The following is a 26,989-nucleotide window of genomic DNA, read 5'->3' as shown; positions in this document are numbered from 1 at the left end:
TCCAATCATACATTCCTTGGCTCCCTCTCTGCTTCTCAGTCACTCTGCTGGCACAATCAAACCTTCCTCTCTTGCCCCCTGCCTCTGCCTCACTGTCCCGGTATGATAATACACCACCCCCCCCCCCCCCCCCCCCCCCCCACCCCGCCTTCGCTCACTTCCCGTCAAAGGGAAAAGGTCTTTTGAATGCAAGCATTTCTTGGTACCTTTTTTTTTCCTGGTTCAGCATGGAGGAATGGGAGGCATGGTTTATTACTGCTCAGGCGGACTGAATGGAACAAAGGGAACCCGTTTTTTCTCCTCCTGCCAAGCCAGCAGTTTCCCAGGTCCAAGTCACGTTTCCATTGTCAGCAGCAGAGGTACCTCCTGTGATGAGCAAACTCAAAGCCTCCATCTCCAGCTCCTCTCATCACCTACAGCAAGGATGGGCAACTTTGATGATGGCGAGGGCCACTATAGTTCCACACTCACTCCAGAGAGCCACATTGCATATTACTGTCGTAGCAAAAATAGCCGATCTACAAGCTCAAAACGTGTCGCAGTGCGACGAGTTTTGAGCTTGTAGATCAGCTATTTTTGCTATTTGAATTGAATTGAAATCCTGATTATTTTCTTTTGACATTTTTTAATTGGAATCCTGAAAAGTATTTTTTTTATTTAATTTTAAATGCATTTAGTTAAAGTTATGCTAACTTTATGAAGTTAAATACAATTACATTGGACATAAAATGACAATACCATTTTATTAGCTACATGTATAGAAACTAAAGATGTAATTAAAGTGCGTCATGTTTGCATGTTTGGCATTGTAACAGCTGAAATCAATAATGCATCAGTATTCTGATATTAACCTGAGGGCCACATTAAGCGAGGTGGGGGCCGCATGTGGCCCATGTATGACCTACGCGGTAAAGCACTCAACACACCAAAGGTGTACCTTGCTGCCCCAGCTTCCCCAGCCGCTCTGTGCAATCAAGTGTGCAAGGGGAGAATGAGAAAGCCCTCACGGCACTGGACTCAGGTTCTCCAAATCAGAGCTGATGGACTGACTCCCAGTTCCACCTACCAGGTACAGCGGATTCGACCGTTATCTCTGCATTGGAACTGCGAAATCATCCGTTATCAGCACGTTTGAATGGTGCCAAAATGTCCATACTGGCATCCTCACCACATAGCCTTGTCAAGGTTTCCCCCTGGTGGACGTGTCATTTCCAACTATTGTCGGTGCATGGAACTAGGAGCTACTAATATATACTATTCTCTGCCTATCAGGACGTAACTCGGACGGCGCTGAGTCGGGTCTGGTGGCCTTCGCAACGCTCGGCACGGCGACTCGCTCGGCTAGCGCCTAGCTCGGCGGTGCCTCACGTAGCTCATGGCCACCAGACACGGCGCGCCTCCGTCAGGACATCAGTGATAATGACAATGCTACAATCGCAGATAATGACATACTGAACAGTGAGGATAATGGACATTTTGGCACCATTCAAACTGATAACGGATGATTTCGCCGATTCAATACATGATACCAGTCGAATGGGGTGCCAGGTACCTGCATCCACAACAGACAAGCAGTGACATAGCTTCTGGTGTGCAAAACAAAAAGCAGTTATTTTGGAGTGTTCCCCTGCTATAGGAAATGGCACGCTGGGACGCTCGGAACGAGGCTAGTCCATATGGCAAACTGTGGAGACCAAACCATGTATATCTCCCCCCAGCACACCAAATTAGCCACACAAGAAGCCCTGTGTAGCAAACGAGTAACGGCTACACAAAATAGGCTCTGGATTAATTCCCCAAATACAACATGCTCAAAATCGAGGACTTTTTCTACCTGTGTATCAATCCATCCCACTATAATGTTTATTTACTTTACTATCAATGTTGAAAATGTGATTGTACTGTGGAGCTAGCTATCAAATGTAGTAGACGGATCATGAGTTGTTTTGTGTTGTATTGTTGTTGGATGAATGTTGTATGTGAATGTATGAAATGCTTTTGATGATGATAATGTTTAAGACCCCAGGAAGAGTAGCTGCTGTGACTCACAGTAAGCTAATGGGGATCTAATAAATACATCAAAAATCAAAAATGTGATGATTTGATTGACTGATGTATGATGACGTCATCATACATCATCGGCATGATAAAAGGCACCGCTCACTTCACACGAGTGCGATAAAAAAAAAAAAAAAGTCTCTCATTCACAATGTGTGTCTCAGCAATCGACTCATCTCGCTTCTCAGCTTGAGAACACTTTGAAAAATACCACACACACAAAGTGCTGAAATGTCAGCTAATCAGCAGCACTCGGCGACAACTCTGCTCTGTTGTGTCAATGAGCAAACTATCTCCATGCTACGGCACGGAGCACTAGACTCTAGTGCTCCGTGCCGTAGCATGGAGATAGTTTGACTAGAGCACCTGCTCACAACAAACAAGACATGTTTTTTGTTTTGTTTGGATGGCAGGAGAAGACCAGAACTCGTTTTGGTTCAGTCGACCTCCTATTTGGTTGCGCTAGAAGACTTTGCACTTTCACAAAAGCTGCCAATTATATTTTGTGGCACACCAAACAAAACATTTCAGGACCATATGAGTCTAAAACAGTTGCAATTTCAAGCCCTGGATTTCATAATTCATGATACAATATATTGATATTCCTGTGGCAAACGTAGCTAATTAATGCAGCACTAGTATTTTTTTTAACAGATGTCGCATAATCTGAAAGCTCCTATTGGTTCTCCCCTCAGTCAGTCACACCATCTGAAAGCTCCTATTGGTTCTCCCCTCAGTCAGTCACACCATCTGAAAGCTCCTATTGGTTCTCCCCTCAGTCAGTCACACCATCTGAAAGCTCCTATTGGTTCTCCCCTCAGTCAGTCAATCTCAATATTTGGATCATTATGTCTGCTCAGATCACACCCACCATGGATCAAATCAAATCAAATCAAACTTTATTTGTATAGCACATTTCCAACGACCGAGGTCGAACCAAAGTGCTTCACATCACAGAGCATAAGAACATACATCGAGAATAATACAAGAATAAAAGGAAGGAAAAGCATTATGTAAAAAATGTCAGAACAGAATATATCAAAAACAATATATCAAAAACAAAAGGCAGTTCCATAGGTGCATGGGAACATAGTGCATAGGTAGGCTATAAAGGGCCAAGGCCACGGTAAACTTAATTAGGACACGCGATTGAAAATAAATTAGTCTTTAGCAAGGATTTAAAAGTCGCCAAAGACCGAGCTGAGCGAACATGAAATGGCAGGGCATTCCAGAGAGTGGGTCCGGCCACAGCAAAAGTCTCCTTTGGTCCTGAAGTGTGTCATGATGATTTTAGCCACAATTCTCCGGCTACATGGTGAATAACTTTTCCGAGCTGTCTAATTTGCAGACAATGAAAATGCATTTCCTTGTCTACCGAGATAAGATAGATAAGATGCCTCCTGGCAATTTTGCGTTTGCATTTAATTATTTTTTCTTTGAACTTTGAATAAGCTGATATTTTCTTTTTCCAGAGCAAACAAGTTGTTGTTGTATCAGAACTAACTTGTTTGTCTTTCTTCGCGATGGAGATTATGGACTAGCGGATATCAGACAGTTGCAGGGAGGGAGTGTGTACATGTGTGCACAGCAGAGAGGTGCAGCAGGCCTACGGCAGTGAAGAATCACAATCGGTTTGTTCAAGCAGGTTCATAGAGTTTGACTTGGTAGGTTGCCACCCGTGGCATTATCGGGGCTCATCACAACCAGTTCTGTGGATATTTACTGAAAGCACTCTAGCTTATCTTCCTCCTGTGCTTTAATTTGCTAAATCCAAGAATAGACTCCACCCCAGTGGCGTGCACAGATAGACACTAGGGGGTGCTAGAGCACCCCCTGCCCTTTTGGCAATGTGCCCTTTAAAAAAAAAAAAAAAAAAAAAAACGTTCCTTTTTTTCCTGTACAGTATGTGGACCATGGTAACATTGATCAATTCTTGATAAAAATCTTCTAATATATTATTTAGGCCCCACAATCTATAAATCTCACACTATTAAGGTGCCCTTTTTTCCACTTGAGCACCTGCCCCTCTAAATGTCTGTGCACGCCACTGCTCCACCCTGTCCAGCTACTGAGTGGGTGACTGACCTGATGACCCAATCTTTGCATGATGCTAAGGCAGGATATTTTCAACAGGTCCCATACACACACACACACACAAGCAGCCATCCCTTCCGTTATGACCAAGAACACCTGTCATCTCAACATTTGCTTGCCAAGAGCTGTCACCTAACTCAAGCAGGCTTTGCACAACGCATCCCCCGCACACTGCCAACAATCTCCTACTCACTATTCCTGTAGCATTGTCTGGAAGGCCGCTACTTTTATTGCTGTTTCCTATTACATAAGCACAGATTCTGCATTGCTCACAATGTGCACACTGCTACTTTTCAGTGTCATGACATTAATGACATGTTTTGAAAGATCACCACTTATCTGCATAAATGGACCACTGAACCATCTCTGTATACTACTGTATATCTCGGCACTTACACCTGCACACCTACTGCCATACAGTACATAGCGGTTGACTGTTGAATTTAACACTTAGCTTGCTGACCATTCTAATTAACTGCATGGCCCTCGCTGCTACATGATTAGCCTGGTTAATAAGCCAGACTCAAATCACACTGTCGTGTGGTATTTGAGTCTGGAGATGCTGTGTATGGATCTTGTTTCCTGGGGGGCGGGTTCAAACATCTTCTCTTTGACGCAATTGGTTAGAGCTACTGTCAGTCAAAGGTCTCAAGCATTGAACGTCACTGTACCAAAGCCCGCCCATATTGCATACCGTGTCCCGATTGGCCACACCAGTTCTCTGGTGTAGGAAATGGGCGTACAATTGAGCCTCTCCAGACCGTAATCCGCCGGCAGGCAATTATTTTTTTGCCAACGGCTGATTCGGTCTGGCTTATTAGCCAGGCTACTACATGATAGCATTGGACGAACAAACTTTTCCTAAGCCGACAGTAAATGTTCTCTTATAGCGAGAATCACACAGCATACCTCAAAAGAAAGCATAACTTGTCCACTCTAATTAAAAAAAAAAAATGATTTTACCATCTTTCATTCTGGAGATATGCACCTTTATGTAACACCTGCTTTTGTAGTAACGTACTCTTCTTGAACAGAAAGCCTAATTAGAAGCGGTTTTATGTCAGACGCTATGTATCGTTCCAACTCGGATAGCCGTGTTCGCCTGCTGTTTTTCCCTCCGAGGTGGAACGACTGTTGTGAGGCGGTTAGTGTTCTATCTGACCGGCGTTGATCATCATGATAAAGAAATAACCGCTCGCCGAGGGACGATACAATCCGTGAGTTTTTTTGTTTGAATATGAAGAAAAAAGGAGACAGAAATCTGACGGACAGACACTTAACTGCAGTCACACTCGGGTCAGATTACACACACAACCCCTCCGTTGAAACACAGAGGAGAGAGCCCTCCCCTCCCTGAAACAAAGAGAGAGAAACAAGGAGAGGTGCACCCCATTGCACCGACACGATCGGTTTGGTATGAAGCCATTCTTTTGCCCGGAGTTGCATGGGAGTCTCCGAGCAGCCATTACGTGACAATAAAGGGGTTGCCTCCCATCCTGTTTTCAGGAAGGGAGGGGGAGAGGCATTTTTTTCTTTTTTTGGGGGATCACGTGATCGGAGTGTTGTGCTATCATCCAATGCTAGTTGGTAAAGTGCCCGGGTGTGTAGAAAGACGATTGAAAGTAATCAATAAAAACGTGCGGTAAACGTAGAAATCCCTTTCCCGCATCGGACCGTTGGGATTTGAACCACGTAGAAATCCTTCTCCCGCACGGGGTCTGTTAAGAATGGTACTGTATAGTCACTCTAAACACCTTCAGTGATATAGTGTACTGTACTACTTACTGTACTATTGTATAGTGTTAAATACAAGTTTTATTAGCAAGAGAATCTCATCCCCATACTTAACCCATTTTGGGCGGGAACCCCTTTTGGTGTTTTAAACATGTTATAATTTAGCTATTGAAAAATAGCAGATCTACAAGCTCATAGCTACAAGCTTGTAGGTCTGCTATTTTTGAAAAATCGTGAAAATATTTATTTCAGAAAACTGGAGGATTTCAATTAAATTTTGAGGTCAGGCCTAAATGGGTTAATGTGAGGTGTCCGGATACAATTGGACATAACAGCAAATGTCCTGTAAGTGTAAAGTCATTGTTTGCCGTAGTGCAACACTACACTGTCTTCGTTCATTATTATTATTATGTATTTAATTTTGCATTATTCTTTCGACTTCCTCCTGGCCTCTCAAAGAAGCCACCACTAAAATAAACTTTGCCTCAGTGGACGAGGCTCTGCAGGCTGGAGAGCCTCGTTTGGCTGCTCATTCAATGCAAATGATTCTTCTCCAAATGACAAGTTCAAGCAGCTCTCTCTCCTCCAGCATGACTGAAATGAGCTGTCAGGTCAGTGCCCGATGTGGCCACAGAGTGATGTATTCATTTAATTTCAGACCGAGTGACATGCTGTATAAATCCACTCTCCTGGCCGGGCTCATGCTCACACACACACACACACACACGCACACGCGTACACACACACACACACACACACGCACACAGACGCGTGCGCATGCTTGCATCCTGACACACACGCATGCGGGTGCACACACACACACACACACACACACACAACACTAACAAATGAGCCCGCACATACATAATATGCAACCGGAACAGCCACCATCTCATCTGCGTAAATGCAATTTAATATCCTAGGAAAGTGCTTCCCTGCAATCCTTGTTAATTTGCTCACTGTTAATCGTTTCAATATTAGCGCAACCCTCTCACCCCTTCACCCCCTCAGCCCTCTCACCCCTCAGCCCTCTCACCCCTTCACTTTCAGGCATTTATTCCATGCAGAGGGTTGGAACATGGATTGGATGAACAGCAAATAAAAAGGCTCCCCAGAGAACAATGAAATCCCCAAGACCAGCTAGAGTCCTGGATGTCTGTCCCTGTGTCCATTAGACCAGCTAGAGTCCTGGATGTCTGTCCCTGTGTCCATTAGACCAGCTAGAGTCCTGGATGTCTGTCCCTGTGTCCATTAGACCAGCTAGAGTCCTGGATGTCTGTCCCTGTGTCCATTAGACCAGCTAGAGTCCTGGATGTCTGTCCCTGTGTCCATTAGACCAGCTAGAGTCCTGGATGTCTGTCCCTGTGTCGATTAGACCAGCTAGAGTCCTCCATGTCTGTCCCTGTGTCCATTAGACCAGCTAGAGTCCTGGATGTCTGTCCCTGTGTCCATTAGACCAGCTAGAGTCCTGGATGTCTGTCCCTGTGTCCATTAGACCAGAGTCCTGGATGTCTGTCCCTGTGTCGATTAGACCAGCTAGAGTCCTCCATGTCTGTCCCTGTGTCGATTAGACCAGCTAGAGTCCTGGATGTCTGTCCCTGTGTCCACTGTGGCCTTTATTTTATATATTTTATGGAGGGACAGACAGTAGGCTGACAGGAAATGGGGAGAGAGATGGGGGGAAGACATGCAGTGAGTTGAACCCGTGGCACACTGCCAGACTGGATTACCAGCCAAGGTGCCTGGACCACTGAGCCATGGCCCAGGCCAACCCAGCACTCTTTAGCTAGTGGAGATGTATGGTGTACGACATGGAAAATACTGTGTTCAAGTTCAGGAGACTTCGAGAATAAAAAGCAATTCTCCTGAATGCTGCTTCCGGCATGGCATGGAAAGGAAAGGAGTGGCATTTGCATTTCTTTCACCATGTAGTAAATGCTGCATTCGTTCGTGGTCTGGAAAGGGCAATTGTTTTACAGACGGGTAAAAAGGGCAAACACCCATCCAGGACCTTTTGGCCTTTCATAATCCATACTTTAGCAGCAGAGTGTGGAAAGGATAGAAGGTTTTGTTATATGTGAGTTCTGATGAGTCTGACTCTCTCATGCAGTTACATCTCTGAGGAAATAGTACAGTGGATACCGCCAGCTTCCCACAGCCTCACTCTGTATTCCATGGAGCATGTTGTACCTACTGGACTATAAATATGCATGAGGATGGCTAGGATGCTGTACGGAATGAAGGCCCACATTGTGTGTGTGACGTACCTGTACACCTACTGTAGGGTTTGTGTGCATGCAAATTATGTCTTTTTGAATGTATTGTTTCCAATATTGTTTTGATAATACCAAAGACTGTAAAAATGGGTCCCAATGCCTCCCTGCTTGACACTCAGCATCAAGGGTTGGATTGGATTGGATCCCTGCGACATACTAGCGTCATGTCCAGGGGGTGTACTTGTACATCAAGCTGCCTCACGCTACAGAAACAGGAGATAGGCTCCTTATGGGCCTCATGGCTCGGCAAGGCTACTTTTTTGATAATGGGGAAAACGGCTGTGTGTGTGTGTGTGTGTGTGTGTGTGTGTGTGTGTGTGTGCACGTGCGGGCCCTTGTGGTTCCATGATGGGGGGGTTAGGTGCAGCCAGAGGAAGCTGAAATGTCATGGCTGGCTGCCTCTGGCTGCGCTGCTGGCCGTGGCTGGTTGACTCTGGATTTAGCGTGGTTGATCAAGGCGTCGCATCCAGGGCATGTCAGCTGGGAGAGGAGCTGGAGAAGCAGTGAGACAGACAGACAGACAGACAGACAGCAGAGTTGCAGATCCAATAGTTGGAACAGACAAGGCAACCTGATGGAATCACCAGTGAACACAGCATGATGATAGGCTGCAGAACAACCATGTTGCAACATCTTCCCCTTTCTACTACCACCACCCTGTTGTCTCTCTGTCCTTCTACTACCACCACCCTGTTGTCTCTCTGTCCTTCTACTACCACCACCCTGTTGTCTCTCTGTCCTTCTACTACCACCACCCTGTTGTCTCTCTGTCCTTCTACTACCACCACCCTGTTGTCTCTCTGTCCTTCTACTACCACCACCCTGTTGTCTCTCTGTCCTTCTACTACCACCACCCTGTTGTCTCTCTGTCCACAGTACTACCACCACCCTGTTGTCTCTCTGTCCTTCTACTACCACCACCCTGTTGTCTCTCTGTCCTTCTAATACCACCACCCTGTTGTCTCTCTGTCCACAGTACTACCACCACCCTGTTGTCTCTCTGTCCACAGTACTACCACCACCCTGTTGTCTCTCTGTCCTTCTACTACCACCACCCTGTTGTCTCTCTGTCCACAGTACTACCACCACCCTGTTGTCTCTCTGTCCACAGTACTACCACCACCCTGTTGTCTCTCTGTCCTTCTACTACCACCACCCTGTTGTCTCTCTGTCCTTCTACTACCACCACCCTGTTGTCTCTCTGTCCTTCTACTACCACCACCCTGTTGTCTCTCTGTCCACAGTACTACCACCACCCTGTTGTCTCTCTGTCCTTCTACTACCACCACCCTGTTGTCTCTCTGTCCACAGTACTACCACCACCCTGTTGTCTCTCTGTCCACAGTACTACCACCACCCTGTTGTCTCTCTGTCCTTCTACTACCACCACCCTGTTGTCTCTCTGTCCACAGTACTAGTGTACAATAAATGATTTAGCAAACGTCACAATAACTTCATGCACTGCTCTAGAATATATAATATACAAGCTTTGTTTTGTTGTGGGGAAATTATACTGTTGATGAACCATAACTCAAGTTTTGAGAGATTATGTTTCCAGATTACCCAAATACTAACTATTCTGGTGCAAAATGTGGTGTTTCTGTATCAGGAATATTCTGTACCTCCGAGAAAGATACGTCTTTCACTGCAAACTGCATCACTGACCTCTGCCCTGTTGACAGTGTATTTTCCCTCTCTCTGCCCTGCAGTTACTTTGAGCTGGAGAGCAGCGGGGTGAGAGAGGAGATCCGCTACCACTATCGCTTCAAAGGCAAGCCTCGCTCCGAATCCTTCCCCTATCGCCTCGCCGATGGCCAGTGGCATAAGATCGCCCTCACCATCAGTGCGTCCCACCTACTACTGCACGTCGACTGCAACAGGTAACATGCCTAAACACATGCATGCACCCTGACCCAGCACAGTTCCATACCCCAGCCCACATCCTTAGTCAGGATCCTCCATAGTGTGAGTGTTTCAAAGATCCAATCCAGTTGCTCACAGGACAGTCTGGGCTGTCCCGAAGATTACATTTCTTGATATATTTATGTGGATCGCTACTGTCCAAGTGGAACGGCACGGTCACGGCGGGAGTCTTAACACAAGTGAGAAAAGGGCAGTTTGCTCTACAATGAGACAGATTAGTAGTTTGGGACGGAGAGCGGTCCAAACACGCTGTGGTGCATTGGACAACTAGGGCTAGACAAATGTGGCAAGAACACTGTAGTATAACAACTGTTATCACAACCGCTCGTTACCACTGCAAATCAAACTCCATTTGCTTAGTTCCATTTGCTTCGTTCCATTCATTATTTGCATTTGCTGGTCAGCTGCTGCCACTGCTTCCACATGTGATCATGTGAGTTTAAACAAGGTGCTGTGTTCAAGTATCTGAATAGAAGTAGTGTGTGACGATGGCTCATACTGTAGCCATGCAGTATGTGCAAGCACTCACACATGCACTCATGTGCGCGGTTTGTGGATGTACACTTGCTGTATGCACCCATACACACACACACACACAAAGGCACGCGTGCCGTGCACACACATCACACGCTTACAGTATGGAGCTCTCAGATGCTGACATGTTGCCACCAGGTGTTCATGGTGCTCGTTTTCTTTTTACTGAGCTTGAGTGAGCGTTGTTGGATATGACGCGGCTAATGAGTTGTTTATCATGGTAAATATTTGTTCACACCTGCCTCACTGTGGCAAACCGTGGACAGATTGGGGACAATGAGACGGGCTGTACGCAAACATTCAGTACACACACATTTATGCACTCGTTCGCACGCACGTGCGCGCGCGCGCGCACACGGACGGACGGACGGACACACACACACACACACACGGACACACGTACACAGACACAGACACAGACACAGACACACACACACACACACACAGAAACAGACACACGCACGCACGCACACGCGATAACTTACATTATCCAAGTGAAATTTGTACAAATGTAATCTCGCGTAGCCAGATGATCACAGATCTTTGCCTACTGATAGGTCTGAGGACATCTACATTCAAACCGGGTGGAAACAGTTCAGAAATAAAGAACAGATTCACAGAACCAATATAATACAAAGACCTTGGGGGGCTCCTTCTTCATATTGAGACAGTATCAGGATTGGATGTCAAAGCATAGGTTGGTGACCGATGGATTTCTCCGGTGTCCATGAAAGCCCATTCATTCAATTTAGATTTCCCCAGACGTGTCAGAAAGGTGGAGATATCTGATCGTCAGGCTACAGTATGTGAGACTAGTAGAAATGTAACCAGTTATAACAATATAACGTTTGTACACTCACTGTGTACACATGGATAATGGATATGTCGACTCACGCATGCATGCGCGCACACACACACACACACACACACACACACACACACACACACACACACACACACACACACACACACACACACACACACACACACACACACTCACTTCATGGTGAGAGGGGGTTGTAGCTCTACCTGTTTCTGCTGCAGACGGCCGTAATGAAGTGAAAGAAAGGTAACAATGATATAATCACTGCATCGATCCGGCTGTGAAGGACCTCTCTGAATGAGCACTCAGTCACAGCTGATCTATAGAGACTCACTACAGCCGTGACACACACACACACACACACACACACACACACACACACACACAGTCAGAGCTGATCTATAGAGACTCACTTCAGCCGTGACACAGTCCCTCCCTTCAGCCGTGACACAGTCCCTCCCTTCAGCCGTGACACAGTCCCTCCCTTCAGCCGTGACACAGTCCCTCCCTTCAGCCGTGACACAGTCCCTCCCTTCAGCCGTGACACAGTCCCTCACTTCAGCCGTGACACAGTCCCTCCCTTCAGCCGTGACACAGTCCCTCCCAAGAGTTAGATCTATAGAGACTCACTTCAGCCGTGACACAGTCCCTCCCTCTATAGAGACCCACTTCAGCCATGACACAGTCCCTCCCAATAGTTAGTTAGCTTCAGCCGTGACACAGTCCCTCCCAAGAGTTAGTTAGCTTCAGCCGTGACACAGTCCCTCCCAATAGGCCTATCTCACAGAATTTCCCCGCCCCCTTAACTCTTTGAGCGTTTCAAGGATTTCTATATAGTAGGTAGTCTTCTCTATGGCATAATCCCGTTTTTGAATGATTTATTGAAAATTCTCTGTTGTGAATGTGTGACAACGAAAGACCTTCAGAGAAAGCTTGACTTGTCTGCTTCCAGGAAAAAAATGAACTGAGTTGATAAAATGTTTAGTTTTTGTGTTGGAAGCCATTTAAAAGAGCCTGCATTTACACTGGGTAGTGTTTCTAGGACAACAAAAAAAGTTATGCCCGGTTGAAGTTTTATTTTCTAAATAACTTTTTTTCTGCTGGGCGTACATAGCCATGCAATATCTCATTTTAAAGGGTGAGTTGTCTAGTTCAATTAAAATAAAATAAAATGTTTCTCACATGTACCACTGTAGATATTTTGCCATCTATAAATAGCATGGTCAGTCATGATCAATCTGACCTATCCAGCTAAAAGTCCCCATATCTCTGAATTGGAACATCATATAAACTCAATTCTTTTTTGGGGTAAAATTAGACATTCTAACGCACATTTTGATATATACCATGTTTACATAGTCTTACCAGTACCTTGTCTATTCATGCATGTATCTCAAAAACCTGTTATGAAGAAACACAGTTTTGATAAAAAACACATCCAAGGACATTGTTTTGATATGACTTGGTGCCCATGAAATGTATCAAAATATAGACTTGAATGTATACTGTATTATAAAAAAGAAATTGAGTTATTACCATCTACCGTTACAGAGTAAATCACAGTTGAAACTCGCTTAGTCATATACAATAAACCTCACAATAGTGAACAAAATAGCCATGACAGGTCTAACTCATTGTAAAAGCGTCTTTTATTTTTTATGACTACTACTAATAAAATTATAATAAATATTACAGAAAATAAATAGGCCTACATACAAAACAGTTGTCCCCAAACTCCCCAGTGTCCCCAAACCACTGCATTCCAGTTGTTCTTGACGGTGTGTGTGTGTGTAGGCTAAATAATAATAATAATAAAAAATAAACTGCCCCCCTGAAATGAATGAATCCGGTTCAGTGTCGGAGAACTCCATCGCAGTCTTGACTCTTCGTCTTCATCATCATCCTCCTCCTCCTCATCTGATGTCAGTTCTAAATATATAAAAAATAAACATTTAGCTGTTGTCAGTGCACGCTACTATTACATGGTGTTTGTAGCTGGCTGCTAGTATCACGATAAAATAATAGGCGACGTTAGAATGACACCAATGAGTGCTCGCAGGTATAATATCCAGCACCATCGCGTCGCCACATTCCACTGGCTGTTGGCTAGTTGCTAGCAAACACTGCAGAAATGGTACTGGCTATTGGCCGGGGGGGGGGGACGTAGGCTATCTGACGTCATCATCATCATCATCACACGGTGACACACTAAACAATGTAAAATCATGATTGTTGAGTGGTGTAAACCACTCCTACAACTGGCTTTTTTGTGCAGAAAAAATTAGCATGGTTGCTATGTTCACCCTGTTCACCCGGGTGTGATTCCTACAACTGGCTTTGTTTGTGCAGAAAAAATGAGCATGGTTGCTATGTTCACCCTGTTCACCCGGGTGTGATTTAATTACGTCAGACATGATTTAATTACGTCATACAGACCTTACACCACTCAGTTCACACGGGTGTGATTGTATACAATACAATGAATGCGATTATCATGCAAGCTCATATAACTCATGGACAAAATAAATCTACAAGCTCACAACGCGTCGCGCATGTGACCTGTTTGAGCTTGTAGAGCTGGCTGCTAGTATCACGATAAAATAATAGGCGACGTTAGAATGACACCAATGAGTGCTCGCGGGTATAATATCCAGCACCATCGCGTCGCCACATTCCACTGGCTAGTTGCTAGCAAACCCTGCAGAAATGGTACTGGCTATTGGCCGGGGACGTAGGCTATCTTTCATCATCGTCATCATCATCACACGGTGACACACTAAACAATGTAAAATCATGATTGTATACAATGAATGCGGTTATCATGCAAGCTCATATAACTCATGGACAAAATAAATCTACAAGCTCACAACGCGTCGCGCATGTGACCTGTTTGAGCTTGTAGATCATCATGTTTGTTCTCTGTAGACAGTAAAAGGTGCTGGATAATGGCTGGAGGGGGGGTTAGTGTCGGTCGGTGCAGTACAAATGTATCGTAGCAGGCATGCAGCCATGCACGCATGGCAGTACAATTATTTTATATTGTAGCGTGCCATATAGGCGATCTGATCTGAAGAGTAATGTTCGCTCCTTTTATTTACTGTCTACAAATACGGAGAACAAACATGCATCGTTTACTGAAGCAACGCGTGGTTATGCGCGACGCGTTGTGAGCTTGTAGATTTCTTTTGTCCATGATTTCTGATCACTATAGAAGGGCATTTTCTACAATAAGATTACCTCAAAACATTCCGGGTTGATCGTCTTCTTTCAATGGTTTCCCGGTATAGCTCATCGGACGACGATGAGGAGACAATGAGTGGTAGTGGCCGGTCCCCGCTCCGGTTCTAAGCCCAGCCACCGGTCCCAGCGACCGGGCTGGTGGGGACTGGAGAAGGCGACTGGGACGCGTATGGATCAATACTACTACCACAAAACTCGCTCAAATAAATATTACTGCTTTCAACTTTTTCTGATAGAAAATCGCTCGGGCGAGACGTCAAACGGGCTGAACACTGAAAACTATGAAAACTCCCTCCGCCCCCACTGTTTACTGGGGTGTGGGAGCAGCTTCCAATGGCAAAGCGTACACGTGTGTCACGTGACACGGGTTTTCTGGGAAATGTAGTTGATATTTATGGTCAATACTCTATACAGAGGTGCGGACCGAATTAATCAATTGGTATTAATAAAAAAAGAGAACTACGGAAAATCACGTACAAGTCAGACAGCACTAATGCAAAACTCCACGTGTTTTCCAGTAGTAATCTGTCTAAGGGTTAATACGCCCCCTTTCGGGGTTAGTGGTGATAGCGTGACGTCACTCCATAGACGCTACATGTTAACAGAGGTAATTTAAGCAGTCTACAACTTTTGTTTTCTCAAGGTAAGGTTTGTTCTATCTGTTCGAGCTGATTTACCATCTTGTTTGCTTCATAATAATATTGGTCTGTCACATTTTTACATTAGAAAATGTACTTAGATTCTCCAGAGAAAAAAACGTGTAAATGCTAATGTTAAATGACACCACTATTTACCGGAAGTGGGCGTGGAAAGCGGGCTGTGAGATAGTTAGTTAGATTCAGCCGTGACACAGTCCCTCCCAAGAGTTAGTTAGCTTTGTTAGCCGTCAACGCAACACCCAACCCCAACGCCAGCCCCCACCTTAATATACCGCTGCTTGACAGAGACATGCTGATCCGTGCAGTGCAAGTCAGGCATAGCTAATGCACCGCCACCTCTTTCTATACAATGTATTGGAGAGAGCGTGTCGTATCGATCCCAGCCAGAGACCTATTATTCCTGTTAGGATGTCATGCCTTTCCCATTGCCTTTCATCACAGAGGCTGGATTTGTCTCTCCCCCGCCCACTACAGGAGCTGTCCTGTGTGCTCTCCCCCGCCCACTACAGGAGCTGTCCTGTGTGATGAAATGCTTAAGCAAAACGGCGAGGATAGAGCAAGTTTGTATTTTAATGGGGTTTTCTTGTGATGTACTCAGTGAAATATTAATGTCAATTTAACCCAGTGTTTTGGATCCATTTGTACACTCTTGTACACAAAATCCATCTTGGTCCATATTGGTAGATTTGATGACAGTCAGATATGGCCTGAAGAAGGTCAGTATAGACCTTAGACCGACAGCTTGCAAATAAATACATTGATTGTGCACAGATCTGAGTGTGCGGAGCTTCCCTCTATTTTTTTTTCATTATCATTTTGTGACTCGCACCTTACTTAAGTTTTTTCAACAGATGAGCGGTGGGTTTATTTTTTACATTTATGACCAATACACACTTCTGGATGGATGGAAGGACGGACGGACGGATGGATTGGTGTTCTCTTGTTAAAGCTACTGTACTGTACTATTGTACAGTACCTTTAACCCATTTTGACCTGAGATCAGATTCTAAAAATGTCTGTTTGAAAATGACAGTTTGTAGCGCGCCACCACTCGGTGGCGCGCTACGAGCTTGTATATCTGCTATTTTTCATTAGCTAAAGCATAACATAATGCTAACACCAAAAGGGGTTCCCGCCCAGAATGGGTTAACATTGGAATTCCCAGCCATACCCAACCGACCAACAAGGCAGCTCTGAGGGAACTATAACCATTTAAATCAAAATGTTTGCAAGACCGCAGCATTCCATTTAAGCCCCGAACTGGAAAATAGTTGATCCCTTAAATAAATAGGATTTCACGTTCCGTTCAAAATACTGTGCAGTAGTAGGCAGGCCTTACGTAAAAGGTTATAGTCTGCAGCCACATGCGGTAAATGCTGCCTCGACTGCAAGGATAATCCATTCCATGGATTGCAGGAGCTATTATGCGATTACCGGTACGATGCATATGTAGGATGGTATGTAAAAATACTTGAATAAATACATTTTGAAACTTTCGGAGTTAAATGCAACTCAGCTTAAATGCAACTCAGCTTAACTTTAATGACATGAAACCTAGTGTCCCTATTCTGGGGTTAACAACATAAATGGCTGATCTACAAGCTCACAATGTATCCTGATGCCTTATGAGCATATAACTCTATTCGGTAATTAACACATTGAGAGCCCACGCAAAACTGCCCAATATCACTTTCACCTAGAAAATCCATTCACATTTTTTATAATTCAGCTGACTGTGGAGACACATGCTGGAACTTTTTACTTTGAAATGTTTTATAGTTTCTGAGTTATTTAATTTAAACGCCAAATGCATTCTCAATGGCGAAAACACAAACTTTGGCAACACGTGTTAAAAAAAAAAAAAAAAAAGTGTTTTGATTTTTGTGATTTTTTTTAATAAAAAAAAAATTAAAAAAAAAAAAATTAAAATATTTTTTTTTTTTGTTTTTTTTCCCAAGACGTCCACAGACGTCTTGGGCTATGCACGTTGCGCAATACCCATGACGTCCACAGACGTTTTGGGCACAAAATGTGTTAAGAGATTTAGTGTGAGGGGGGCGGGGGGGAGGCCGTAGTATAGAGCCCTGAGGGACTCTGGTCAACTACATGACATGTAAGCACAACGTTTAATGATTCCCTTAAATCAAATCATAGTCTCAAAGGTTTAACAAAGGCAACACAAGACACCCCCTGACCCCAGACCATCAATTGGGTTAGGAAAGCCTTCCAAGAATAAGTCCTTGCCAGGAAAACAACATTAATTAACCTCTGGAATGATCACAAATGTGGGGAGCTCCTTGCAAAGTGGTTAAGTATGCAATAGGTACTAACACTGTACACAACAAATCATTCACAATAGTAATAGCAATTATATTGATGATAAATAAATTAAACACAATTGGGAATATCTAGGCGCTCGTTTGAGGACATGGCCAATAGTGAAGGTAAAATGAATACTGAGTAGTGTACTTACTACTAAGAAAGGGCCAGCAAAGTAAAATGAATACTGAGTGTGTAGTAGTGTATTTAGTGTGTAGTAGTGTACTTACTGTACTGTAGTACTAGTGTACTTACTACTAAGAAAGTGCCAGCATCCAGAATGTACTGTACTGTACTGTACTGTACTGTACTGTACTGTACTGTACTGTACTGTACTGTACTTTGATGCCAGAATGCATCAAAGTACAGTATGACTTAACAGTGGGTGGCCTTGGCCTTTTGCATCATTTAGTCTTTAAATAAGGAAGGAGAGGTCGCACGCAGCTCGTAGTCACCATACAATAAACATTTTATTTTACAGATGACAGACGTTTCGGCAGCAAAATGCCTCTTTAAAATAAAAGGTTTTTGCGTCGTGACTACGAGCTGGGAGACCGCTCCTTCCTGTTTTCATGTTTATCTCCCGTGGTCAGCACCTCCCCACTATTGGCGTGCGCTCCTACCTCTTTGTTTGTTTTGCATCATCTCATTGCAACCGAACGGTTGCGAGTAGTTGCATTGCAACCATTATCCCTAGTGGCAGTTGCACGGAGTTGCATTGGTGTGACATGTTCTTAAAACTGTTTTGTTGAATTGGTGTCATTTGGTCCTACAGACAATTCAGGTGCTTTGCTCGTAAGCAGGATTGTATGTTTTCATCTTGAATGCTGTATTAATACCAGTTTCGTATAAACGTTATGTTAGATTTCTTGTCTCGCATTAATATCTCTTATCATGACACTCACAACTGCACTGCAATGGGATTCATACCAAAGAAAGCCAGCGTTCTCATTCTCTTTGATATTGTGTGTTGATGGCACATTAGGCTGAGAAGCCTAATAGCCTGTGAGGAGGGTCTTTATACAAGTAAAAAAAAAGTCCTCTCACTCAAAGTGGGTAATAACAGATGAGTGGGTATTCAGATGGCTTAGAACTCTCTGACTGGAGAAATTGTCCTTGATGACAAAACAAAAAAGCAGGAGATTAACTGGAAATCAGATGCACGCACGCACGCACGTGTGTGCGCTTGTGTGCGCTTGTGTGTGTGCGATTTCACTTTATTGCTACCTTGATAAGATTCCAGCTAAAGGATTTATTTCCCCACAGGCAGTTTTGGAATGCCCCTTAGGCTTACTATTACATCTGTACAGTTAACGGCACTATTGATTGAACTTATTAGAAAATGGCAAATACAGTATGTGATGCTGCAGTGGCGAGCTTGAGGCACGAGACTCTTGCTGTGTAGTGTCTACTCAGCTCTGTTAACTATTCTCTGTTCCCTCAGCCTCAGGTTGCGGTTAGGGTTATATTATTAGGCTTATTATTATATTATTGCAAACGAAGTGAGCACTAACTATAGAAGCTGGCCAAATCTGTCTACTGCGTTCATGATTTGAGGCTTTTTGTTCAAAACGGGCCAATCCTGCATACTTTGAAATCCAATGTTAGCCAATTAGGATGGAATATGAATATCGGACAGATCCGTCTTGAACACATGACTATAGAGATACTGTGTAACGATTTTAAGGATTTTTGGAAAGAATCTGGAGGAATAATATCAAAAAATGTATAACAGGCCATTCTGGAAAATTTGGGGCAGAGGTTCATCGTTGGCATCCAGGGAGGGTGTGTGCAAAATTTGGCATCGACCGGGTTAACGGTGCCGGAGATTAGCTGGTGACGCACGCACGCACGCACGCACGCACGCACGCACGCACGCACGCACGCACGCACGCACGCACACGGACAGAGTGCAAAACATACTCTCTCCCCATGCCTTCGGCCTTGTGGAGACAATAAATATGAATGGAAGTGTTTGTTGATTCAAACTACTTTGGTCTGACCGGTTTTACTGAAAAAGATGCAACATGAAATTTCATTCTGCCTTTCATTTGCTCCTATATTGAATTAAAATTTCCTATGGCAATTTTCTGCCTGTATCAGGGGTTGACATTACGGCTTGTCCTGTTGTCCGGGACAATTAATAAATCTTTCCAGAAAAGTGCATTAAAGAGAATATTCATCTAATATTCAAACATGTATTCACCAGTTAGTTGATTTAAAATGTATCTGTGTGCTCGTGCTCCGGACAAGTGAGTTTTGTGTCCAGACAAGTGAATGGGAAATGTACTTGTCTAAAGGACAAGTGCCTCAAAAACTTAATGTCAAGCCCTGTATTCACCAAACAGACACACTTCTACTTTGTATTCCCAATGTTGACATTAAATTAGGACATAACATTCAATTCATCAGTGATAATTATTTTACATTCAGGCAAGAACATGGCAATTTTCTTCCCTGCTGTATGCTATCAATCTCTGCTTGTTATCCATTTGATTGCATCAGATTGACCTTGGCTTGGAAAGAGATGGATCTTATAAGCATTTCTCAGGTAATGGGGATGATTGGCACATCATTCGTTACACACATAACACAGTTCATTTATGTCAGTGTCTCATTGAGGTGCAATGTACTGTGATATAATGAATGGTCATAGTCTATAACAAACAGAACTGATCTGGTGTGTGTGTGTGTGTGTGTGTGTGTGTGTGTGTGTGTGTGTGTGTGTGTGTGTGTGTGTGTGTGCGTGTGCGTGTGCGCGCACCCTCGGCATCACAACACACGTCGAAATAACTCAAAATTGTACTTAAGTACAGTGCTTCAGTATATATATATTGAATTTTTTATTTCTTTAGAAGATAGCCCCTTGAGATGTATCATCTCGTTTTAGAGGGGGTCCTCGGGCACAACACAATGAATACAGTACATAGACAAAACAATACATTAAACATGTCGACACAGAACAATACACTTACAACATCAACAAAACATAGATGCTCTCCAAACCACTCAAACACTACATCAAGACCAGAAGCAACTGCACTGAAACACCTAACAAAATACTAATAATAGTGATACTAATAATGAAAATAATAATAAATAAAGATACAAATAATAATCAAGCATTAAAGTACACACCTCTCTCCAAAAATCAAAAACAAGTACAAATGGGTTTCAGGTCTACAAGTAAAGAGGCCTTGAAAATGTTAGATGATGTAATTGATCTCAAAGAAACAGACAAGTTGTTCCAATCTGATGAAGCTTTAAACTGAAAAGCACGTCTCCCAATTTCATTAGATGTTGTGGGTACAGACAAATAAAGTTGAGTATGTCTAAGAGGGTATCTAGAGTTATATGTAACTAATAACTGTTTTAAATATGATGGATAATTAAAGTAAATGCACTTAAAAATAAAAAGCAGCCAGTGGAATTGCCTCCTCGTTTGAGGAGTTAGCCAGTTTAAGGTATCATACATGACACTGCAGTGGTGTGTCTGGTAGGGACACCTCAAGACAAATCTACAGATACTATTGTACACAACATTTAATGAATGGAGATGAGCTTCAGTAGTATTCTGATAGATTATATCACCATAATCAATAACAGGAAATAAGAGTTGTTGAACAATGCGTTTTCTTCTTGTAAAAGTAAAGAAATTTATAGACCTGTACATTATCTTGAGACTAATATTAATCCTAGTTTTAATAAACTCAATATGAGGTCCAAAGGAGAGCTCAGAATCCAACCAAAGACCCAGGTATTTAAACGTCACAACAGAGTTAAGAATGGACCCATCAGCAAAGTGAATGGCCAAGTCAGACGGAGCACGGTTAAGATGTTATCTAGTGCCAAAAAGCATACTACAAGACTTCTGTTTGTTTAGAACTAAGTTGTTGTTTGAAAGCCATTCCTGAACCAAACAAAATTCTGATTGTAACGATCTTCGTATTTTGGATATATCTGGATCTGATGTATAAATGACGGCATCGTCAGCATATAAATGCATAGAGCAGTTAGACATAATTTTTGATAAATCATTATTTAGTAAATGTCATTAGTAAATGTACTTAGTACTTAAATGTACACTTGTAGCCACAGTGAGCTCCTCACACGAGGGGGGGGGGGGGGAGGTGGATGATTTAATTTGAAATATACAGAAATGTACTGTAATTACATCAAAGAACGTACGAACCACAGACTGTAACCATTGACTCTCACTCTTAACTCCTGCCAATGCCAGAGATTCAATATAACCGTAACAGAGACTGGTGGCATGGTTTTGAGATGTGTTGCTGGATGTGTTACTGTGTGTTGCTGGATATGTTACTGTGTGTTGCTGGATGTGTTACTGTGTGTTGCTGGATGTGTTACTGTGTGTTGCTGGATGTGTTGCTGGATGTTTTACTGTGTGTTGCTGGATGTGTTGCTGAATGTGTTACTGTGTGTTGCTGGATGTGTTACTGTGTGTTGCTGGATGTGTTACTGTGTGTTGCTGGATGTGTTACTGTGTGTTGCTGGATGTGTTACTGTGTGTTGCTGGATGTGTTACTGTGTTGCTGGATGTGTTACTGTGTGTTGCTGGATGTGTTACTGTGTGTTGCTGGATGTGTTACTGTGTGTGTGACCACTTCGGTCTGCCACCTCGGGGCGACTGACTGCCTCGTCACTCAAGGGTCCTTCTGGCCGATCCACACGGTCACGACTCTTTTCTGTTCTGGCCCCACAGTGGTGGAATGAACTCCCCACTGATGTTAGGACAGCAGAGTCACTGCCCATATTTCGCCGCAGGTTGAAAACCCACCTCTTCAGGAAACACTACCCTTCCTCTCTGCCTGACCTACTTGTTGTTAACTAGTTGTACGAACGTTTGTTTTCTATTGTTGTATTGTTTATTGGATCTTGTTTAGTCGATACACTTAATTGTTTTAGCTCATGCTCATTTGATTTAGCTATTTTGTCTCATCCGGTTAAGGAAATAGGTAGCTGATATATTGCACTTTTACCTTAGCGCTAGGTATACTCTTGGTTGCTTGTTTTTGCAGAAAATGCACTAAAGACTTCTGGTGATTAGTAGTTTTTGTTCCCTACCTATGTTGAATACACTTATTGTAAGTCGCTTTGGATAAAAGCGTCTGCTAAATGACTATAATGTAATGTATAATGTAATGTAATGTGTTGCTGGATGTGTTACTGGATGTGTTACTGTGTGTTGCTGAATGTGTTACTGTGTGTTGCTGGATGTGTTGCTGGATGTGTTACTGTGTGTTGCTGGATGTGTTACTGTGTGTTGCTGGATGTGTTGCTGGATGTGTTACTGTGTGTTGCTGGATGTGTTACTGTGTGTTGCTGGATGTGTTACTGTGTGTTGCTGAATGTGTTACTGTTTGTTGCTGAATGTGTTACTGTGTGTTGCTGGATGTGTTGCTGGATGTGTTACTGTGTGTTGTTGGATGTGTTGCTGGATGTGTTACTGTGTTGTTGGATGTGTTGCTGGATGTGTTACTGTGTGTTGCTGGATGTGTTACTGTGTGTTGCTGGATGTGTTGCTGGATGTGTTACTGTGTGTTGCTGGATGTGTTACTGTGTGTTGCTGAATGTGTTACTGTGTGTTACTGGATGTGTTACTGTGTGTTGCTGGATGTGTTACTGTGTTGCTGGATGTGTTACTGTGTGTTGCTGGATGTGTTACTGTGTGTTGCTGGATGTGTTACTGTGTGTTACTGGATGTGTTACTGTGTGTTGCTGGATGTGTTACTGTGTGTTGCTGGATGTGTTACTGTGTGTTGCTGGATGTGTTACTGTGTGTTGCTGGATGTGTTACTGTGTGTTGCTGGATGTGTTACTGTGTGTTGCTGGATGTGTTACTGTGTGTTGCTGGATGTGTTACTGTGTGTTGCTGGATGTGTTACTGTGTGTTACTGTGTGTTGCTGGATGTGTTACTGTGTGTTGCTGGATGTGTTACTGTGTGTTGCTGGATGTGTTACTGTGTGTTACTGGATGTGTTGCTGGATGTGTTACTGTGTGTTGCTGGATGTGTTACTGTGTGTTGCTGGATGTGTTACTGTGTGTTACTGAATGTGTTACTGTGTGTTGCTGGATGTGTTACTGTGTGTTGCTGGATGTGTTGCTGGATGTGTTACTGTGTGTTGCTGGATGTGTTACTGTGTGTTGCTGGATGTGTTACTGTGTGTTGCTGGATGTGTTACTGTGTGTTACTGGATGTGTTACTGTGTGTTGCTGGATGTGTTACTGTGTGTTGCTGGATGTGTTACTGTGTGTTGCTGGATGTGTTACTGTGTGTTACTGTGTGTTGCTGGATGTGTTACTGTGTGTTGCTGGATGTGTTACTGTGTGTTGCTGGATGTGTTACTGTGTGTTGCTGGATGTGTTACTGTGTGTTGCTGGATGTGTTACTGTGTGTTGCTGGATGTGTTACTGTGTGTTGCTGGATGTGTTACTGGATGTGTTACTGTGTGTTGCTGAATGTGTTACTGTGTGTTGCTGGATGTGTTACTGTGTGTTGCTGGATGTGTTACTGTGTGTTGCTGGATGTGTTGCTGGATGTGTTACTGTGTGTTGCTGGATGTGTTACTGTGTGTTGCTGGATGTGTTACTGTGTGTTGCTGAATGTGTTACTGTGTATTGCTGAATGTGTTACTGTGTGTTGCTGGATGTGTTGCTGGATGTGTTACTGTGTGTTGTTGGATGTGTTGCTGGATGTGTTACTGTGTGTTGTTGGATGTGTTGCTGGATGTGTTACTGTGTGTTGCTGGATGTGTTACTGTGTGTTGCTGGATGTGTTGCTGGATGTGTTACTGTGTGTTGCTGGATGTGTTACTGTGTGTTGCTGAATGTGTTACTGTGTGTTACTGGATGTGTTACTGTGTGTTGCTGGATGTGTTACTGTGTGTTGCTGGATGTGTTACTGTGTGTTGCTGAATGTGTTACTGTGTGTTGCTGGATGTGTTACTGTGTGTTACTGGATGTGTTACTGTGTGTTGCTGGATGTGTTACTGTGTGTTGCTGGATGTGTTACTGTGTGTTGCTGGATGTGTTACTGTGTGTTGCTGGATGTGTTACTGTGTGTTGCTAGATGTGTTACTGTGTGTTGCTGGATGTGTTACTGTGTGTTGCTGGATGTGTTACTGTGTGTTGCTGGATGTGTTACTGTGTGTTACTGTGTGTTGCTGGATGTGTTACTGTGTGTTGCTGGATGTGTTACTGTGTGTTGCTGGATGTGTTACTGTGTGTTACTGGATGTGTTGCTGGATGTGTTACTGTGTGTTGCTGGATGTGTTACTGTGTGTTGCTGGATGTGTTACTGTGTGTTACTGAATGTGTTACTGTGTGTTGCTGGATGTGTTACTGTGTGTTGCTGGATGTGTTACTGTGTGTTGCTGGATGTGTTACTGTGTGTTGCTGGATGTGTTACTGTGTGTTGCTGGATGTGTTGCTGGATGTGTTACTGTGTGTTGCTGGATGTGTTGCTGGATGTGTTGCTGTGTGTTGCTGGATGTGTTACTGTGTGTTGCTGGATGTGTTGCTGGATGTGTTACTGTGTGTTGCTGGATGTGTTACTGTGTGTTACTGGATGTGTTACTGTGTGTTGCTGGATGTGTTACTGTGTGTTGCTGGATGTGTTACTGTGTGTTGCTGGATGTGTTACTGTGTGTTGCTGGATGTGTTACTGTGTGTTGCTGGATGTGTTACTGTGTGTTGCTGGATGTGTTACTGTGTGTTGCTGGATGTGTTACTGTGTGTTACTGGATGTGTTGCTGGATGTGTTACTGTGTGTTGCTGGATGTGTTACTGTGTGTTGCTGGATGTGTTACTGTGTGTTGCTGGATGTGTTACTGTGTGTTGCTGGATGTGTTACTGTGTGTTGCTGGATGTGTTACTGTGTGTTGCTGGATGTGTTACTGTGTGTTGCTGGATGTGTTACTGTGTGTTGCTGGATGTGTTACTGTGTGTTGCTGGATGTGTTACTGTGTGTTGCTGGATGTGTTACTGTGTGTTGCTGGATGTGTTACTGTGTGTTGCTGGATGTGTTACTGTGTGTTGCTGGATGTGTTACTGTGTGTTGCTGGATGTGTTACTGTGTGTTACTGGATGTGTTGCTGGATGTGTTACTGTGTGTTGCTGGATGTGTTACTGTGTGTTGCTGGATGTGTTACTGTGTGTTACTGTGTGTTGCTGGATGTGTTACTGTGTGTTGCTGGATGTGTTGCTGGATGTGTTACTGTGTGTTGCTGGATGTGTTGCTGGATGTGTTACTGTGTGTTGCTGGATGTGTTGCTGGATGTGTTACTGTGTGTTGCTGGATGTGTTACTGTGTGTTGCTGGATGTGTTACTGTGTGTTGCTGGATGTGTTACTGTGTGTTGCTGGATGTGTTACTGTGTGTTACTGTGTGTTGCTGGATGTGTTACTGTGTGTTGCTGGATGTGTTACTGTGTGTTGCTGGATGTGTTACTGTGTGTTGCTGGATGTGTTGCTGGATGTGTTACTGTGTGTTGCTGGATGTGTTACTGTGTGTTGCTGGATGTGTTACTGTGTGTTGCTGGATGTGTTACTGTGTGTTGCTGGATGTGTTACTGTGTGTTGCTGGATGTGTTACTGTGTGTTGCTGGATGTGTTACTGTGTGTTGCTGGATGTGTTGCTGGATGTGTTACTGTGTGTTGCTGGATGTGTTACTGTGTGTTACTGGATGTGTTACTGTGTGTTGCTGGATGTGTTACTGTGTGTTGCTGGATGTGTTACTGTGTGTTGCTGGATGTGTTACTGTGTGTTGCTGGATGTGTTACTGTGTGTTGCTGGATGTGTTACTGTGTGTTGCTGGATGTGTTACTGTGTGTTGCTGGATGTGTTACTGTGTGTTGCTGGATGTGTTACTGTGTGTTACTGGATGTGTTGCTGGATGTGTTACTGTGTGTTGCTGGATGTGTTACTGTGTGTTGCTGGATGTGTTACTGTGTGTTGCTGGATGTGTTACTGTGTGTTGCTGGATGTGTTACTGTGTGTTGCTGGATGTGTTACTGTGTGTTGCTGGATGTGTTACTGTGTGTTGCTGGATGTGTTACTGTGTGTTGCTGGATGTGTTACTGTGTGTTGCTGGATGTGTTACTGTGTGTTGCTGGATGTGTTACTGTGTGTTGCTGGATGTGTTACTGTGTGTTGCTGGATGTGTTACTGTGTGTTACTGGATGTGTTGCTGGATGTGTTACTGTGTGTTGCTGGATGTGTTACTGTGTGTTGCTGGATGTGTTACTGTGTGTTACTGTGTGTTGCTGGATGTGTTACTGTGTGTTGCTGGATGTGTTGCTGGATG

At 43.7% G+C, this 26,989-nt stretch overlaps 1 protein-coding gene across 6 annotated transcripts in view; it reads left to right on the top strand.

The window, feature by feature from the left end:
- LOC306920665 (protein kinase C-binding protein NELL1-like) overlaps nucleotides 1-26,989 on the top strand; it is a 424,011-nt gene that overhangs the window by 41,501 nt on the left and 355,521 nt on the right. For all 6 annotated transcript variants that reach the window (XM_079497477.1, XM_079497478.1, XM_079497476.1 and 3 more), the window contains exon 4: nucleotides 9,872-10,042. In XM_079497477.1, coding sequence (XP_079353603.1) covers nucleotides 9,872-10,042 — 171 coding nt within the window. The remainder of the gene's footprint in view (nucleotides 1-9,871; nucleotides 10,043-26,989) is intronic.

This window comes from Electrona antarctica, assembly GCF_951216825.1.
Source record: "Electrona antarctica genome assembly, chromosome: 3".
In the NCBI taxonomy this organism is placed as follows: Eukaryota; Metazoa; Chordata; class Actinopteri; order Myctophiformes; family Myctophidae; genus Electrona; species Electrona antarctica.
This window is presented reverse-complemented; position numbering and strand designations above follow the sequence as displayed.